At 35.2% G+C, this 20,175-nt stretch overlaps 1 protein-coding gene across 1 annotated transcript; it reads left to right on the top strand.

The window, feature by feature from the left end:
- Nucleotides 1-1,187: 1,187 nt before the first annotated feature.
- senp2 (SUMO specific peptidase 2) lies at nt 1,188-19,277 on the top strand. Its single transcript, XM_679191.10, has 17 exons — nt 1,188-1,479; nt 1,948-2,003; nt 6,905-7,011; nt 7,110-7,188; nt 9,529-9,613; nt 11,100-11,256; nt 11,338-11,444; nt 11,528-11,616; nt 11,731-11,788; nt 11,875-11,953; nt 12,970-13,119; nt 14,134-14,265; nt 15,943-16,149; nt 16,330-16,409; nt 17,138-17,222; nt 17,762-17,857; nt 17,947-19,277. The coding sequence occupies exons 1-17, from the start codon at nt 1,316-1,318 to the stop codon at nt 18,010-18,012; spliced, it is 1,797 nt and encodes a 598-aa protein (XP_684283.2). The 5' UTR covers nt 1,188-1,315; the 3' UTR covers nt 18,013-19,277.
- Nucleotides 19,278-20,175: the final 898 nt, after the last annotated feature.

The following is a 20,175-nucleotide window of genomic DNA, read 5'->3' on the forward strand; positions in this document are numbered from 1 at the left end:
GCTCCCAGTATCTCATTTGCTTCTTTGTTTTCTCAAGCCACATTGCAGACAGATCCCACGTTCCCAAAGACAGAATTTACATCGACATAAATTGTGTTTTTGAACAAAAGCATTTTATTTTTCTACTCTTCTCCTTTACAATTATTGTTTAAGTATTTGACAGATTTCATTAGTACTGTAATTACATGTATAGAAACAATGATGTTTTCAAGCACACATGTAATGATGTTTTTATAATCATATACACACTACCGGACAAAAGTTTTGGTTTTAAAATAAGCTGATCCTGTTTACCAAAGCTGCATTTGTTTAATCAAAAATACAGTAAAAACTGTAAAATTGTGAAATGTTATTGCACTATAAAATAGCTGTTCAAACGTTGTTTATAATTTAATTTAATAGTTTATTCCAGTGATGTTAAAAATGATTTTTCAGCTTAATTACTTCAGTCTTCATTTATGTAGTTATGTTAATAGTTTTAAAATAGTTTATATAGTATTTTTGAAAAATATAACATTATTTTATTTAGGGTTTTGTTTGTTTTTCGGAATAGCATATATATATATATATATATATATATATATATATATATATATATATATATATATATATATATATATATATATATATATATATATATATATATATTTAAAAGATATTCAGATGTGTTTTCTTTCTTTAAAACTACTTTTAAAAGTAAAAATGTAAGGGCAGTGACTGTTTTGCCATGCTATATTTAAAGCTGCAGTACAGTATCGTCTTGCGCAACACAAAGCTGAACGCCATAAATATGGAGTTACGTCATATCAGGTAATGACGAAACGCCTTCTGTGCTGTTAAAGGTTTTTTGACATAGAACATGTGAAAGAAAACAGCACAACCACTAAGCATTTCTGCCTTTCTGAGTCACGTGACGCCCAGTGCCGCCTGTGATTGGTTGCCCGATTTGCCTTCACAAGATGAAAAAGTTCTAAATCGGCGTACATAGAGTGGAATTTAAATGGATAAAATGTAAGTAATTAAAGTGTGTGTTTTTATTTAGCTTGTGCCATTTTAATAATAACTTTTCGAAAAGACAAACTCCCTAGCGCTAAACCGTGGTGTAAAGGAACTTTAATCTCCGGGCGGAGTGCAGAGTGGGAGGGCTTGACCGATAAACAGTGCCATGGTGTCGCAGTTGACAAATCAGTGACGCAGAGCACGGCTACGGAAGGCTATTGAAACACGAGTGGCTTGAATTTTCGGTTGCGGGATCTCCACTATAGACCTGGCCCCAACAAACGAAACAGAGTCTTATTCTTCGTGGTGGTTTGTAATGTATGAATGGATAGCTGACGTATTATCGTCGCTGTTCCTGCCTCTTTCTGCTGAGAAATCCGAAGACTGGCCTAGTGAGCGCGCAAACGGTAAAGCGCGAGCCGCGGCCACAGACACTCAGCGGCAGGAGAACAGCAGGCCCGCCAAACGCAACTATCAGAGGTATTCGTCTTTTTCTTTATGTCTGAATGAAAATTTGTGCTTTTGTGTTTATTACACAGTGCCTTGCATAGACATGTGCCAGTCTGTGGTTTGTTATTGTAAGTTACCTGAACAATAGCAAGTGTAGCTTATTAGCATTTGACTTCAGGGTCAGGAATCAGTCCAGTGTAAACAATTAATCAATAGACGCTTGATTGACAGCAAACAATCACAATTAAATTAATGTTACACTATAAAGATAATGTAAATTATTTTTTTTAGATTGCTGTAGCATTAACTAGACTTTTGATTTGACAATATTTATTATAATATGCTTTTGTGTAAATGTGTAAACATTCGTGATTTTAAAATAAATTATTGTTTTAGTGTCAGTTTTTTTTCCTAGTGAGCCTAACGTTAATTTATGTTGTGTTTTATTTATAAAGATTATTCCTTTTTATAACATGTTTATCTTTTTATGTGTTTCAGCGTCTACTCCACTGATGGGGTGTCAGAATACCCAGAAGTCAAAAGAGCAAGACATGGTAAATGTTTTAAATATAAATAAAAATGGAAATGCACAATGTTGGAAAATCTGTAATATACTGCTGTAGATGTTGTGATATGGAAAATAGGGATGTAACGATTCACCTGACTCCTGATTCACGATACTAATCTCACGATTTAGTCACGATTTTTTAACAAAATAATTTTAAACAAATTTAAGGTGAAGAGCCTTTTTATTTTTTTCTTAAATGCTGCACATTTTTTGCAAAATAATATATATTTTTTGCCATAACTATATTGCTATTTTAGAATCAAATTCCAAAAATAAAAAAATAAAAGAATAATACTAACTAAAGAAGAAGACTCGTTAATAAAAACAAACTAAAGCTGTGACTGCTGGGATTTTACATTTAAATAAAAAAAGAAACGGTTGCATATCTTTTTTTTTTTTTTTTTTGGCATAAGCTTTACACATTTACAATGTCCCCTGCTGAAAAAACTACTTCACTGGGGACTGAGATCGCTAGAGAGGTAAGCCTTTCCTAAGTGAGAGCATTGTGTACAGAGGTGGTCAATGGGCTCTCTGGTCCAGAGAACTGTACGCTGGCATAAAATACTGATTATAAAATTACTAGATAGATAGAGACAAGAGTTAAACATGATTATGAAGGTGAATAATTAATATTATTTGTATAATTAATTATTATAAGTATCAGCGTGATACACTTTAGAAGAGATAATCTTGAACATTTTTAAATAATAATAAGCAAATTATTAAAATATGACTTATGTGAAAAGAAGAGGGTAAAAACAATCAAACACCTGGTTCTGTGACAACAACTTTCTCTTTCAGTCTGAAAAATATCTTCAAATATTTGCTTTGAAAACACTGATGCGCTGAAAATACTGTGTGATCTCTGTAGCACTCGTCTGAGCTAGCAGAGCTGCAAATCATCCAGTCAGCGTGGTTTGGCTTATTAATAGTTTTGTACATATTAGGGCTGGATGATATGGGCAAAAAAAATCATACCTCGGTACTTTTAGGAGGAATGACGGTATACGATTATATATCTGGTATTTTGCCATAAATGGTAACTTGAGAGTTAAAGCCTTTGTTAAACAATTTTTGAGCAAAATATAATTCAACCACAGAGGGTTCCCTCCCTGTTTACAAATAAACAGCTGCACAAAATCTTTGATAAATAAATTACAGTTCAGTTTTTTCTCCTGCTTAAAACTATAAGTTGCAAAACATTTCAAGTTATAAAAAAAAATCTTTGATAAATACAGTGCGTTTTTTTCCTGCTTAACACTGAACTCAGCACTTCTGTGCTGTTGTGCAAATAACAAAGTAAACAGAACCATAGAGAACATTGTCAGAGCAAAAAAGGAACCCACTTAAATAGTAACAAAACAAAAAGTATTGTAGGATAAAAAAGAACCACATTGAATGTAAATATGAAACGCACAGTATTTTATCACAATTACAGTGTTATAAGAAATTCTGCAAACCATAGTTGTGATTTATAAACGACAATTAAATCAGCTGTATATGTTTTTTTTAGTTACACATTTACATGTCTGTATTGTGCACAATTATTGAACAGTGCACATATCGAAGATATCTAAAGATAAGTCTTTCACTCCATGTACAAAATCCTGCACTTTTTCTTTTGTTTTGACTAAACATGTTTTATTAAATGAGGACATGAAAACGAACAGACTATAGATATATGAGAAGTAACTAAATAATTTTAGAGTACTGTGATGAAATGCTGGTTAAGCATAGACATGTAAACAGTCATTATAACACCAGAACGCAGAGCTAAGTGTTATAATGTAAATGTTAAAATGAGACTGTTGTGTAATTAGTACTGACCTCATAATCCGTAAATAAATTTGTCAAATTTTGGCGTTTTTAATTCTTTTAAACACATTCAGGTGCTGGTTGTCAATTTGACAAGGCTTCTATGTTCGTTCTTACTGTCAATTGCAAAAGAAATGATTGATAAAAGGTTTCTGATAAACCGCTGTGACAGCTGCAGTCGCTGTGTAACGTGCGTGCACGCAAGTGGGGAGTCAGATTTCGATACAACACCGTAGGGTTGTAACGGTATGAATTTTTCACGGTATGATAATCGTCTAAAACAATACCACGGTTTGACGGTTTCGCGGTATACGGTATGTTACAAATGTTACAAAATAATAGAACAGTGAAGCAAATTTGACTTTTTCCAAATAATATATTTTCAGTTACTATAAACAACACCACTTACAATGAACAAATAAAAATAAGAAAATAATAAATAATGTGTCAAAGTCCAAATAAAGTCCAAATAAACATGGTGCAAATCCTCAGTAAAAAATAGATATAAATATTTACTATACTATAAATAGTTACATAACGAAACTAGATTCAATATGGAACATCCTTAGGTTTTATGTGCCAGCATGGATATGGTTGTCTATCGATATGGATTTGGATATGGTTGTCTGCAATGCAGACAAACAGCTGCACCTTCATTTGCGTCTTTTGAAAACAGCAAGAGCAGCAGTTCGTCTTTGCTGTGTCACTGTTTTGTCATGTTTCTGTGCTGCTGTGCATGCAAAAGTACTTAGTATGAGAATTATTTCATGCAAAACTTTTTTTTTTTGCGTTTTATTTAGCCGCGCATAAATGTATGCCTATCTCTCATTCCGTGTTGTTCAAAAAGCTTGGTCCACAAACAAAAGCGAAACCTATGCTTATTGGTTGTGATATAGCGAGTTTGAACCAATCTGAGCATGGAGGAGGGACAATGCATCAATGTATCATGTCTGATTTGTCCGGAGACACAGTGACGAGCGTTTCTTTGTCAAATCAGCGTTGTCAAATTTTGATGACGTAACCGCACTGATTCCGGAGCCTCTGAAAGTCCACGAATGTTATGTGATACAGCACTGGAAAGCTGAGATTCTCTTCTTTATGCCAATCTTTGAATTGTATGAATCGGATCAGCGGATCAAAAGTAATTAAACATTTAAGAGCAATACTTATTTTTAGCCGCGGGCGGCTGTCTCGGTCTTTAAGGGTTAAAACCGTTGATATGCAATTGTTCATGGTATGATAATCGTGCACGTTCAAATCGTGATAAACCGTCATACCAGTATATTGTTACAACCCTACAACACCGGCACTGCATTTTCCTCTGTTGCATCAGTGATGGGTCGTTCTTAAACGATTCGTTCATTTTAAACATCTTTTTTGTATGACTCATTGAGTGAATCATTCATTTGAGCATGCTCACATTTGTGCAATTGGAGATCATGTGCTACCTTGGAGTGGTCTGTTTCACACAGAATGTGCATGTGTGGCCTCAACCCATATCGATATGCAAGATATTGGATAATCCCGCATTGCGTTTAGGGAATCCTATCGATATATATCCCCAGATACCGCACAGCTCTTGTACATATAGGCATCTGTGACAGTTTTTCACTGTGCTGGTGGTTTATGTACATCATTTTGGTTGTTCTGTTAGTGTAAGTAAACGTCTTTTTGCAGTGTTTGCTTCCATTTAGTGTTTTTTCTGGCGCACTTCACCGCTGTCATTTTAGTCTGCCGCTCCACCTCTTGCTCGCTGCTGATGTGCAGGTTAAGTGAGTTTGTGCCTGTAAACACATCACCCCTCTGTTTAAAAAAAAAATCTATCGCGATTCCTTCAACATTTCTACCAGTTTGAATACCAGTTTCACATATTTGAATCGATTTTCAACCGGCTCATGTTGAGTCATAACATCCCTAATGGAAAACAGTTGACTTCAATGTCATTTGCATGAAATACAATGAACAAATAACTATTGTGTATAAGTTGAATCCACCAAGGATACAAATGAAGTATACAGTGCTATTTTTTTCCTGAGAATTTCTAACAGTGTTTTGAAACAGAAATTGAATAATCAAATATGAAAATCTTCACTGTGTAAATTAAATGCAGTTAGAGCTAAACTGATTGTTTCTAGTCATTAATTCTTTAAACTCAATTGGAATGTTTACATTTAAAAACACACACAAATGATAAACTTTCACACTATTATGGTTAAACTTTGCAATTGATAGACAAATCAGTGTCACCTAAGCATTGTAAGCTGTAATATCTGGTCAGCATTGAGGTAAAGTTGGTTTTATATTCGCACATTCGTTCAGTGACAACTTAAGACACGCTCCTTATATTGTTTACTATGGTACTTTGAATATTCAGTCTGAAATCACATGTAAGTATGACTTCAGAACAACATTAGCATTATTTAATTGGCTGTAAACAATGCTGTACTTTGATAGTCTTTGCCTGCTAATATGATTTTCCTATTTAAAATTTGCAAATAAGACTCTTCTGATAATATGATATTGAGAAAGTCTAAATGCGTGAAAATAAAACAAACTTTACTACACATTCTGCAATATACAAATTATTACAGTGCTCACATTACTTTATCAATGTTGAAGCAATATAGTGTTTAGCTGTACTAGTCTAATACAAAAAATGGGGACTTTTTTCGAATTGGGGAACATTTTTCCATTGTTTTCTTCAGAACAGTGTCAAATCCAGCACAATATGAACTACATTGGTGCAACTGACTTCTGAATGGGCAAATACATGTCATATATACCCTGGCACGGTATTTTAAAATGTTACTTTATGCTCAAAATCATCAATCTTTTAGCTATTGATTTTGTTGAATCAGCACATGACACCGATGTTGGCAAGCATATGCCACTAGCCAGTTCCTTCTGACTGAATACTACCATAAAAAAACGATCAGGGTGGAAATTAGTTCTAATGAACCAGGCCTGATGGCTAGTTTAATGGCGGAGTTTATGTAACTACAAAATGTGAAAGTGCCTATTGCTCCTTCACTGGATTTTTCTCAGTCATTTTCTGTCTCTTTCTCTCTACAGATGTGATTGTCAGGGTGGTCAAGAAAACTTTTGCTGGAATTGCTGGCCTGTTCCGTTCGAGAGTCCATAGAAAAGCTGAACATGAAAAGCAGAATGCCTTCACGCAGGTACAATCATCATAAAATCCTCACTCGAATGCCATCTTTGCACACCCTTGGTTTTATTCACTGTTCACATGGTCTTGTTTCTTGTTTTGCTTGCTCAGGTTGGCAGGGTTACATTTATGGGTATTGATGACATATACAGCAACAGCCTGAGTTCATGGATTGAAAGTGACGGCATGGGTAAATGTGAACTCATTTTACTTTTTTTTTTTTTTTTTTTGTGAGTGTGTAAGTGTGAGTGATCTGGCTAAGAATTTGACAGACACAAACTACTGTTCAAAAGTTCAGGATCAGTCCTATTTTCATTTCTTTCAGTGAGTCATACAGAAAGCCTTTGCATCTTCCATAGTAATACTAAGCAGTATTGCTGTTTTTTTTTATATATATATATATATAAAGATTTAAAATAAGAAATGTTCAGATCAGCATATTAGAAAGGCCTCTTGGGGATCATTTAAAAGTTCAGCTTTGCCTTTACAGGAGTTCCAGTTTAAATAGAAAGTAATTTTAAGTTGCAAATTATGGAAGCATACGAGTAGCATAATTCAATTAAAAATGTAATATGCAAAATGGCAATGCAATATGTTAAATGGCAATGTATTTCTGTATTTGAATTTGCATTTTCCAAGACATATGAGCAATGTTTGGTGCAGAATGAAAATGTAAATTAAATTACATTGTTTGCATTTCTCATTTCAAACACTGTTTTAATATGTAAATTGTATCCACATTTTAAAGCTTTATAAGTAGCAAAATTAAATTGAAAATGCTATACACAAACTTAATTTGATGTGAATAAAGTACAAGCAGAAACTGTAGCAAAATGATAATTTAAATGTTATTTGTCCTAAATGCATTTACGCTCGCGTCTAGGAAACGCAGGATTACATTTTCAGCATAACAGCATGGGATGTGTGTAGCAAAATTAATTTTGAAATGTAATACGCAAAACGATAATGCAGTATGTAAAAGGCAGTGTATTTCTGCATTTCAATTAGCATTTTCCAAGACATATGTGCAATGTTTGCTGCAGAATGAAAATGAAAATGAAAAAAAACATAATGCATTTTCATTTAACACATCGCGACGAATGAAAGCCAATTTGAAATTGAAAATGCATTCTGGCCTGGCCACGCCCACAGACGGCCACCGTTGCTGCAAGGCGGGTTTTAGGTTATGTCGTCACAGCTGCCGCGAGGACTATTAGGGACATTTGGCAGCATAAACATGGCGAAGTCTGTTCCTCAGCAGCTTCGTGAAGCTGCACGAGCCCTCGAGCTTGAACTGGGAAATAGTTTAGAAAACCAATCACCTCCTAGCTCAGTAAACTTGGCTTAAGGTTTGATATTCGCGCACGCAGTTTTAGGGATCATCTGCAAATTACATCGACAGAACCTAAAGGGGCTTTAGCTGATGTGTACTGTATGCTTATGACAAGAGCTATTGCCTATTTCTGCATTGTATGTACCATATAGTTAGAGGTATAGTAGCTTTGCTACCTGTATTAAATCAGTCTGGCCTCTAACCATTTATTGGAATCTCCTCAATTTTTTTCTGCTTTGCGTTACTGTGCGTTTTGGTTCTGTTGATGTAAATCGCAGATGATCCCTAAAACTGCGTGCGCAAATATCAAACCTAAGGCCAACTTTACGGAGCTAGGAGGTGATTGCTTTTCTAAAGTATTTCACAGTTCACGCTCGAGGGCTCGTGCAGCTTCACGAAGCCGCTGAGGAACAGACTTCGCCATGTTTATGCTGCCAAATGTCCTTAATAGTCCTCGCGGCAGCTGTGACGACATAACCTAAAACCCGCCTTGCAGCAACGGTGGCCGTCTTTGGGCGTGGCCAGGCCAGAATGCATTTTCAATTTCAAATTGGCTTTCATTCGTCGCGATGTGTTAAATGAAAATGCATTATGTTTTTTTATTTTTCATTTTCATTCTGCAGCAAACATTGCACATATGTCTTGGAAAATGCTAACTGAAATACAGAAATACACTGCCTTTTACATATTGCATTATCGTTTTGCATTTTACATTTCAAAATTAATTTTGCTACACACATCCCATGCTGTTATGCTGAAAATGTAATCCTGCGTTTCCTAGACGCGAGCGTAAATGTATTTAGGACAAATAACATTTAAATTATCATTTTGCTACAGTTTCTGCTTGTACTTTATTCACATCCAATTAAGTTTGTGTATAGCATTTTCAATTTAATTTTGCTACTTATAAAGCTTTAAAATGTGGATACAATTGACATATTAAAACAGTGTTTGAAATGAGAAATGCAAACAATGTAATTTAATTTACATTTTCATTCTGCACCAAACATTGCTCATATGTCTTGGAAAATGCAAATTCAAATACAGAAATACATTGCCATTTAACATATTGCATTGCCATTTTGCATATTACATTTTGAATTGAATTATGCTACTCATATGCTTCCATAGCAAATGGTGTGCTTTCGACGTTTCCTTTAAAGTCTAAAAAATGATTTTTAATGGATCTCTCTACAGATAAACAAATGGAAATGGGACTTAAAAATAAAGAAAGAACAGCAGCCAATATGCAAACCAATCCACAGGCTTTACGCAAACCTGAGTGAGTATTATTTGGTCCAAATTTTAAGGTGTTTCACAAATTTAAGCGGTTTCTTTGTCCTCTCAATATGTATTTTTATAATAATGCATTCTTTTATTCACCATATTGCTGATTACATGATAAAAAGGAACCTTTCAAAAAGGTCACAATTTCCCACCCCCCAAAATCCTCACAGGTATTTGCACTAGGTTTAAAAGCACAAGTGGGCAATGCTATATATGTAAATGTGGTTAAAAGAAGCTAGGCAGACAGGGTTTTTTTTTGTTTGAAATAAGTTTATTTGATGGAAAAAAATGTCAGAAAACGCAGTTTTTTTTAACTGTCCTGACATAAACCCAGAGCATTTGATGGAGTTCAGAACTGAAATGAAAGCTCTTGATCTCTATTATTTTTCCATTGCCTTCTTTCATGTTCATATGGAAATTGCACAAGCTTACTTTGCAGCATTAGATCAGTAAAAAATGCATCCAGTCCATTCTGTCAAAAGACTATCTTCTCAAAGACAGAGTAAAGTGGATGTATAAGACTTAAACAATAGGTGTAAATTGGATTTTTTTTACCCTTGTCTCCACATCTTAATGCCAAGTTTAAACATGAGCAATATTCCCATGTTCTTTGTTGTACAGAAATATAGTTATTTGTTTTTTTGTTTTTTTTTTATGCAACAAATTTAAGATTACTTTTCACAAATTACTAACTGTATCATCTTTGCTTGATTAACTAGGCTGTGTTTACACAACAGGGATGTGGCCAAATTTGAAAAGGTTCACGTTTAGACAATACATTTTCAAAATGTTGTGAAAATTGTGAAAATAGCCGAAATAGGTGCATTATGTATGTCAGATGATGTAAATGTAGAATTTTCTGTGAGTGTAAGATACGTCTCGGGTGTTATTTGTAATGTGAAATAAATCCAACATTTGCTGATAAAGAATTAGCAAACAATTAAGCAACAACAACACTAATATGTACTCCGCCATTGTGTTTATTTGCGCTTGCCTTCACATCTGCACGCACATGATGCCATCATTCTCCAAAACTCTTGTTTATTTAGACACACTATCAGCGATTCTTTTCAAAAACTTCCACTTTGAAAACTGCTGTCAGATTATGCAGTTGCAAAAACAGTTGTTGTGTAAATAAACAGGCAGAAAACCGTTTCTAATGTGGCAAACTTTGTGCAACACACAAGAAGATATTTAGAACAGTTGCAATTTCCATTGACTTTCATTCATTTATATATATTTTTAAACTAAAACTGATTGCTTGCCATAATTGTTTTTAAACATTTAATGACATAACATCTTTCAATTGTGAGCAGTCCATCCTATTAAAATGATGATGAATCTTACCCATCATATGCAAACAGTAGTATCAAAATAAGACTTGAGAATAGGTGCTTATGCTTTGCGATCGAGAATGATGTTTGACTCTAAAATGGTCTTCTAGATATTCTGTAAGTCTCTGCATGTTTCTCCTTGTACAGTGGAACAATGCTGTACAAAACAAATCAGGACAGAAGCAGAGAGATGCGCAGATCCTTGAAGCTTGTGCCGTCATGCACCACCAATGGGCTAAATTCAAGACAGGCTGAGATGGAGCTCCCAAGCCGCACACCCAAACCTTGCCTGACCGTGGAGGAGGTTAGCAAACTGAGTTGTAATGTTGTAACTTAGTACCTTTTTTTAAATACATGGCTTCCTGAGCATCTTTCTTTTGATTAGGCATTGAGAGAGAGTGATCGAGAGCATTATAGGAAGCTAGTGGAGATGGCATCTGAAAAATATTCAAAGAGCAAACCATTGCCGTTTGGACGGATAAAGCCTTCCATGTAAGCACATAAATTATATATGTTTTTAAATCACCACAGCTTAGCTGGTGCAAGTTAACACTGTTTTCAATCAAATCTTTTAGCACCGCTTTCCCCATTGATGGACACAAGGTCAGTGGACACACCTCCATCTGTCGCACTACTGACTTGAACAGACCTGCGCCAGTAAGAGGTGAGAGTTTATTTAAATTAATCTTCACTGTTATTAGAACTTCACATTTTTTCATAAGTGTTTGATGAAGAGTTCCATTATACTTACATTTTCTGTTTGCCTAATTGCCTTAAGTCATCCCTAACATTTCTATGTGGCGGGATCCACTATCCCTGACGCAGATTAAAGACAGGTAATACTTCAACATGCCACATAATCCTTATATGCGTTTGCTGAATGCAGAAAGATTCATTTCTGTTTATTTTTCAACTGTGACAGAACAGTGGATGGTCATCGAAGCACAACAGGAAGTGATGTCAAGGAAGGAGCCTTGGATAATCAAACTACACGAAAAACCGTAAGTGCTTGCTTCATGTGCTGTAAAGTGTCATGTGAAATCAAAATGTACAATGTTTATTTTGCTAGCTCACGTTTGTTACTCTTAAAGTGAACAATTAATCTGTGCAAGTTAATCTACTGAAAAAAAGTTAGTTTTATTAAATCAATCAAAGTTTGACCATTTGCTCTTACCTTTGGAGTGGTGATCCTTCTGTTGAGGTCAGTAGGAGGGTTTCCATAGCAACTGTATATTAATATCCTTAACCACACCCCTTTTACCATTAGTTTGCTATGAGGGAGTGATGTGCAAAATGAAAGCCCCACCCCCTACTCAATATTTTGTTACAGTTGGAAGTACATACTGAAATGAAGTCTCAGCATCTTCTGCTTTACACTGACTGAAATTATTATTTTGCAGACTAATAATAACGTAATTTTCTTTTTTAAATTATTTATTGTTTTCTGTGTATCTTAGGCCTGTCACAATAATCAATACATCAAGTTATCGCACAACACATGGACATGATCTCTATATCTATTGGAGGTGTCAGTGTGGTTAAAAAAAACAGTATAGTATTTACTGTAAATGACTTTAGTTCATTTTCATGTGGGTGTCTGACAATTGATCGCAGCATCTGGTACTTTTTACCTTGCACTTTTTATTATTGATTATTTAGGATTATGCGTTTTTACATTCTGATTCCAATGCCTAATTATTAAATTGTTAAAATGACTAATTAAAATATTTTTAGGAATAAAATATGATGTATTCTTTGGGAGAGTATTCTTGCGTAATGATGCTATTATATTGTCATTTTGGCATTGTATAACGAGCTGCAAAAATGTCTTAAAATTACATTAATATTGTTTATCGCGATATATTTTGGTGCAATGTATCATTCGACAAAAAATAGGTATCGTGACAGGCCTAGTGTAGCTGTATTTTGACCACATTTTAAAGCAACATAATGCAATAATGGCTCCTTGTAGTGTCTTTTTCTCCCTCTAACACCTTCTTTCTCACCTTCTCTTCAGGCTGTAGATGTTGATCTGTCAGCTGAGGTTGAAGCCAGGTTAAATCTGAAGGACAAGGATTCTGCTGTTGGACTTCTGATACCTTCCAGATCTGAAGTGATTACAGATGCAGTGAGGCGTGGTGAAGAGGAGTTTCCCAGACTGACCAAGGTTGTTACGGTCACCTCAGTCTCTCTCAGATTGATGTTTTAGTGGGTTAATTCTACTTTTATTTTCAAGATACTTGCATGAAAACATTTTTTTATTACTGGAAAATATTTCAAACCTGTTGCTCTAAACTTTAATTGCTAAAAATTCAAATTGGGCTGTTTTGTGCTCATTTTAAATTTTTTTTTTTAATCACATCCACTTATTACAGATATAAGCAGTTGCATTGACACTGAAAAGTCATGACTTTTACTGTCAAAAGTCATGACTGCCTGCACTCACACTGCATTACATTTCAAGCCGGAGCACGCTTACAACATCGATGATACGACTGTTCAGTTTAACAGGAATGAAAGCGCTCTCGCTCAGCACAGTGGACATTGCTTTAGTTATATAATGCAGAACAGATTCACCACTTTTGACGCTCATAAATTAGCATAAATTTCCTCGTGCATCATGTATTAAGAGGTTTCCTGAAGGTGCAGCAAGAGGGGTTTGCATCTTTGAGAAACTAGGACAGTTTGCGTTCATTGAAAAGTAAGAATGATTAATAAATCCATATGAAAAGTGAAGTTGTGTCTTCAGTTTTACGCTCACACTACAAGCCTACCGTGCCTGAGCACAACTGAACCACGCTCTGGCACACCTCCTTTAACCAGGCCACAGCCAGCCAACTGAACTGCACCTGGGCCCGATTCAGAGCACTCAAACTTTTCAATCAAACCGGGAAACGTGCCCGGGAATGTTTCGGTTAACCTAGTGTGAGTGCGCCCTTAATTTCGAAGAATTTTACAAATAATTTTTTCTATGAAAATACTCTTGATAAACTAATGATTTAATTAAACGTTGATATCACTAAAGCGAACTCCTTAACAAGAGAAATATTGTAATGTAAACCTTTTTTGTTGTTATTGTTGTTGTAATACAGTGTATTTGTTTTCACTCATGCATTAGTTGTCAGCTTGGTTGTTTTCCTTGTGGTTTGAGTCACAGTGTTCTCTTTGTGTCCTGTAACAGGAGATGCAGCAGGAAGTGAGTGCTGCTCTTGCTCAGAGTGATCCAAACCTGGTTTTGTGCAGTGCTTTCAAACTGCGTATCACACAGAGAGATCTGGCAACACTACAAGAGGGCAGCTGGCTCAATGATGAGGTAATGTCATTTTAAGGGTTTTATTCGAACAACACAAAATGTCAGTACAGTTATTTACTGCATAAAGTTAAAATTTCATTTCATTATTAATTATTTCCCAAATGATGTTTAACAGAGCAAGAAATTTTTCACAGTATTTCCTTTAAGATCTTTTTTTTCTAGAGAAAGTCTTTTTTTTTCAGCTAGAATAAAAGCAGTTTTTAATAAAAAAAACCAAAAAAACAATTAAGGTCAGCATTATTAGCCTCCTTAAGCATTATTAATTTTTGATTGTTACAGAACAAACCATCCTAATACAATGATTTGCATAATTAACCTGACTTGCCTAAATCTAACCTAGTTAAGCCTTTTAATGTCACTTTAAGGTGAATACTAATCTTGAGAAATGTCTAGTAAAATATTATGTACTGTCATCATATCAACCGGCTAAATTCACTTGTGCTTTTTTTTGCAAAAACCTCTCAATCCACCTATTAAGACAATACAGTTTAATTAGTTGAAAATCACTAAAGATGCAATTAGAAATTATTTTATTAAGCACAAAACGCATTACACAAACCACCTAAAATTAAAAATACATCTGTCAAGTAAATGGCGGTTCATTCCACTGTGGCGACCACTGAGACTAAAAAGAAGGAAAATGAATAAAGGAAATCTGTCAAGTAAGCGCATAAATAACAAATAAAACACAAGATAGGCCTACTGTGCAAAAACGGGGGATGTCTCTCACACTTTTAGAGACTGTCATTCATTCATTCTCACTATACTCAAGGTCTTGGTCTCTTTTTCATCTATTGTTTATTCTCATAGCATTCATGTGGGATTTAAGAACGGCATCTCGTCTTTCATGAAACGCAGTTGCCGTTTAATGTATTGTAAATCGCACTCAATCAAAGTAGCATTGCTGCGCAAACAAACGTTATGAATGCATGTTACACTTAAGACAGTACAGTACGTTTTCTTTTTTTAAACTGAACAGAGTTTTGAGGTAAGGGATGTTTTCATTTGCCATTCGCTGCCAGTCGGACAGGCTTATCCTGTTCATCAAACTCCATATTTTAAAATTGGAAGCGAAATAATACTGTATCCTCAAAGCCGGCGTATCAGCACGCCTTTACATCTAAACATGATTTGATTCACACCTTCTGATTGGTTCTTCTTGGAAAATAGCGGCTTTTGCTCTCAAAGGCAAGTGGCGTTTAGAGGCTTTTGCAAACAAACTGTTATTTCTGAATGAGCTGATGCTGCGATTTTAGATGATTTGAAGCAAAAATATTTGTTGAACAAGTACTACCTGTTTAATTCGCTCTGTCATTAGCTTATTTTTGGTGGAAGTGGCGTTTATCGGCTTTTGCATCGTAACTCCATATCTTGTTTATTAGTCCTCACTATTGCCTGAAATGGTATATTTAGTTGTTCGCTGTTTTGTTGTTTGGTAGTTCAGCATTTTGTCATCTAGGGCTGGTTCATTGAAAATATTACATTTTGTACAAAAATATTACATTTATAATGCAAGCTATAACTTAATTTTTTAATTGGTATTTTGTCATCAGCATTTTATATGTACTATAGTACCTGTAATGTAATGATTGCATTATTTCCCCTGTTCTCTGTACCAACAACTTATTTAATGAGAAAAGCTGCTTTTGATTAATCACATTACCTTGTTGTTTTTAGGTGATCAATTTCTACATGAATCTTGTGATGGCCCGCAGTGAGCAGGAAGTATTAGGCAAGAAGGTCTACTCTTTTAGTACCTTCCTCTTTCCCAAGTTGCTTAGCGGTGGACATGCTGCCGTACGGCGATGGACGAAGGCTGTAGACCTCTTTCTGTTTGACGTCATTCTGGTCCCTCTTCACCTGGGCGTTCACTGGTCTCTCGCTGTGAGCAATTAAGTATTTGCTTAAACTCTTTCGGTTCTTTTCGTTTTTCTCTGGCTGATGCTTGATTGTTAATGGGCTTGTTGATTTAAATATTGTTTTAGCTTTTCAGTTGTTTATGTATTTTTTTTATTTAAATTTATTTTTGTCTTTTTTTTGTGAAAAATATCCTCCTTTTGGTAGGTGGTTGACTTCAAATCAAAGTCTGTGCGATCATATGACTCCATGGGTCAACGGCATGATGACATCTGCGACTTAATTCTGTAAGTTATTCTATGACTACATTTCACTGGACTAGTCCTGCTTTTAATGATTCCAGAGGGCTTTTTTTTATAAAATGACCTCTCATAAGGACATCTTTAACAAAGTGACACCAGGAAAAACGTTAGAATTTTTATTGTGCATTAATACTAAAATCATATTTATGTATTAGTTTGTTGTTTTGTTTTTAATTGTATATTTATTATTGAAATGTTTATGCCCTCAAAATAGCCTTGGCTCCTAACAGGGCTTTAAATAAAAAAATACTTTACATTATTCCATTACTTGTATATTTAAACGGCCACTTTTGCAGTTAAATAGGTTTGTGTTCAACATGGCGTGTTTATTTTCTGTGTATGTGCAAGAAATGTATTTCATCATTTAGTATTCTAGGGACCCCTCAATCAAAACTTTTTTTTTTTGTTTAATATCAATGCTTATTTTCATTTCTTTTCTTTCTCTTTGAAAAAAGTTGCCCGTAAAAATAAGCAAATATCATTGTTTTTTTGTAAAATCTATTAAGAAACTGTTTGAAAAGTAAATTTAAAGGTTCAGCAAACAATTAAAGTAATAAAATATGAATACAGGGAATTTTAAAGCCAGTTTGAGCTTTAGAAGGGGTTTCCATAGTTTGTGCATCAAAGGGTTTAATGTATCTGTTAGGTTTGTGTAGACAGTATGTGTTTTATTAGGGCCTGTATTCACTGATCATATTGCATCTCTCTCTTAGACTTTATCTGAAAGAGGAGTTCAAGGTCAAGAAGGGAAAAGATTTGGATGTGTCCAAGTGGATTGTGAGCAGTCTCCGGCCTTCTGTAAGCATTACTATTTATACAAATATATAACTACAAAATTTTAGTTCAGTAAAATAAGAATCCCAAACATAACATCCAGTTTTAATAAATAACAAAACCTGAAAGCTGGCATAGTGTAAAGACAGACAAGTTCAGTGTTTGATCTTTCAGCAGTGAAATTTAAACCATCCTGAACTGAACTACAACTCTGAAATCTGGATTTACTAGATCTACATTGTAAAAGCGCTATATAAATAAACATGAATAAAGTTGAATTTAATTGACAACCTGTTTGCCTTTTTTATCATTTTTTAAAAAGTATTTACCCAAGATAAAAGCCACAATAACCAAGTAATCACCAGATTTTTAAATGTCCACAAGAGGGCGCAACAAATTAATACATAGTAACATACAGCACATACATTGTTTGCAAATGCAAGTATTAGACCACTTTCAGTTTGTTTATGTGGCAAGCACAAAATTCTGCATTAAATTTATATTAAAATCGGCATATATTCAAAAATTAGATTTTTTTTCACACATTAAATTCTAATTTGCAGGAGATTCCTCAGCAGAAGAACGGCAGTGATTGTGGCGTGTTTATATGCAAATATGCTGATTATATCTCAAGAGGACGCAACCTCACTTTCAGACAGGTGCCTTTTCCAAAGTCATAATGTATAGCAGATCATTAATTCCCACTATTTTATGACTATTTATTCACTCATTTCCTGTCTTTCTCTAGAATCACATGCCATATTTCAGGAAAGCTATGATCTGGGAGATCCTCAATCAAAAGCTGCTGCAGTAGGAGTGGCTGGGAATGCCGTAATGACTGAATCTGTTTGACCAAAGCACAGGACCACCATACATCTGTCCCTCCTGCTCTTTTTCTAGAGACATTTGGCTTTACATTGGCCTGGTGCAAAATCCCATGCGATTCTTTTAACAGAGGGTGGATTGCAGATTCCAGACTGGGTTTGTTTTGCACAATTAACCAACCCTTACTCTAATAAACACTAAAAGCGCAAATATGAGTCGAGGAGCAAAAACACTGGACTGGGTGTGAATGGATTTGAGCAGCCTAAAGCCTCATTAACCGTTGTTTTGAGGCCAGAACCGTTTTCATTCCAAGAATGTAGTCTTATCGCCTCTCTACTGGTTCTACTGTTCACAGACGTAGCTGTTGATGTGTAGTTATGCTAGGCGGGAAATAAATATTTTCATTAAGCTTACCTAGTGTGGGAATGTTTTAGCATATCTCTCTTAAGTCATGTTTGGTTTAATAAGGACTGATAAACATATTTATTTAGTTTGGATGATATGCGGTGATGTCAGCCTTGATATGTCAAGACTTGTGTGTTTTAAAACCCACCATTAGTCTCAGAGCATCTTGGGTTTAACGTGCATGGCGGTGATGTTACTTGCACCGAAAGCAACAGTATTGAATGGATCTGTTTTGAGTTGTCTCTAAATAGTCCTGGCCTCCAAGTGCCTTGTTTTGAGAGCGTCTCCCATTTTACAGTCGTGAAATATAATGGCTTCTGTTTCTGCAGCATCCAATATGCTTTTTTTTGTAATTTTCTGTGTGTGTGTAAGCAACAGAGATTACCGTAAAGCAGGAGTTGGATGTTTGGCTCATGAATGGATTGGTCTTGCTATATTCATCATGCCATTGGCTGTATTTGACATACTTGTCAAACTGGAATTGTGGAGCAGTATAGTTGTGCCAAACTGACTTTTCAGTGGTTAACTGACTGGAGTATTCCCCCCCTCTCTCTCTCATCCAAGTAATAATACAGGATCAAAAAGTGCTTTAATTCTGACTTGAAGTGAAAAAGAAGAAAAAAGGTCTATATTTATTTGTTTCTGTGTGGCTCTTGTGATTTAGTTTGGGCCCGAGTGCATGTCCTTAAGTGGGATTGTTTGTGAGAATGGAGAGTGTTTGGATTGGAGTTCTGATGCAAGCTTTAATATGGACAAAAAAGAAAAGGCCCACTGCATATGAGCTGTTTTTGTCATTAATGCAGAATGTTGGTCATTATTTTTTTAAGTAATAAAGATGTGAAAAAGAAACTTGTTCTCTCTTTTGGTGAAAAGAATACAACATCTCTTCGCAAACAAGGTCATACAGTGGAGATCAACGTTTTTAAATGCTTAATTTGTTCAAAATGTGATGGAATTTTGTTTGGCTATACCATGAATTAAACTGTTTCAGCCAATGAAATGGTTGTATGAAGTGTACAGGCCCTTGCTCTTTTCTAGTCGCTGGGAGAATATCTCTAGTCTTTCATTCGCTGTGAAAGATACTGGGTTAAACACAATCGGTTTATGTCAGGGCAACAATAAGGAATTAGGTTAACTTGTTAGTTTTATGTTCAGTCTACTTAAATTTGACAAAACAGTCAAGTTGTCCCCCAAAAAAACTCAAATGTTTTTGTTTAATGTCGATTTAAATAAGCAGTTTAAACAGCAAATGTCGTTTTTGGAGGGCTGGACATCACAACAGCACATTGCCAGTCTTACACTCTGCTGTTATGTGTAAGGTTTAGGTCAGGACTATGGACTGGCCATTTCATTATTTCCATGTTCAGTATCTGAAGGGAGTGTCTGAGAAACATTTGAACTGTGTTTTACACAATCATCAAGGCTCTTCAACAAAAACATTTCTACAAGTAACATGTCTGTAGGTTACTGCAGTCATAGGAGTACGACATATACAGGTCTTGCTTTGAATTGAGCGTAGCTTTGGCCACCCCACACATCAGTAGTCTCTCACAGGACATCGCCAGTCTTACACATTGCTGTTATGTGTGAGGTTTAGGTCAGGACTTTGGACTGGCCATTTCATTATTTCTATGTTTCTGAAGGGGGATTCTGATAAACATTTGATTTACTCCCAAAATGCTGCAGGAGAAAACATCAGCAAACCATGACAATTCACCTTCGAACCGATGCACAGTCGGACGGTTTA

This window comes from Danio rerio, chromosome 6 (genome assembly GCF_049306965.1).
Source record: "Danio rerio strain Tuebingen ecotype United States chromosome 6, GRCz12tu, whole genome shotgun sequence".
Classification (NCBI taxonomy): domain Eukaryota; kingdom Metazoa; phylum Chordata; class Actinopteri; order Cypriniformes; family Danionidae; genus Danio; species Danio rerio.

Coding starts and splice junctions, on each gene's coding strand:
- senp2 (XM_679191.10), top strand. CDS start 1,316: ATGTATGAATGGATAGCTGACGTATTATCGTCGCTGTTCCTGCCTCTT. Junction 1,480..1,947: donor GCCAAACGCAACTATCAGAG/GTATTCGTCTTT, acceptor TATGTGTTTCAG/CGTCTACTCCACTGATGGGG. Junction 11,445..11,527: donor GGACGGATAAAGCCTTCCAT/GTAAGCACATAA, acceptor CAAATCTTTTAG/CACCGCTTTCCCCATTGATG.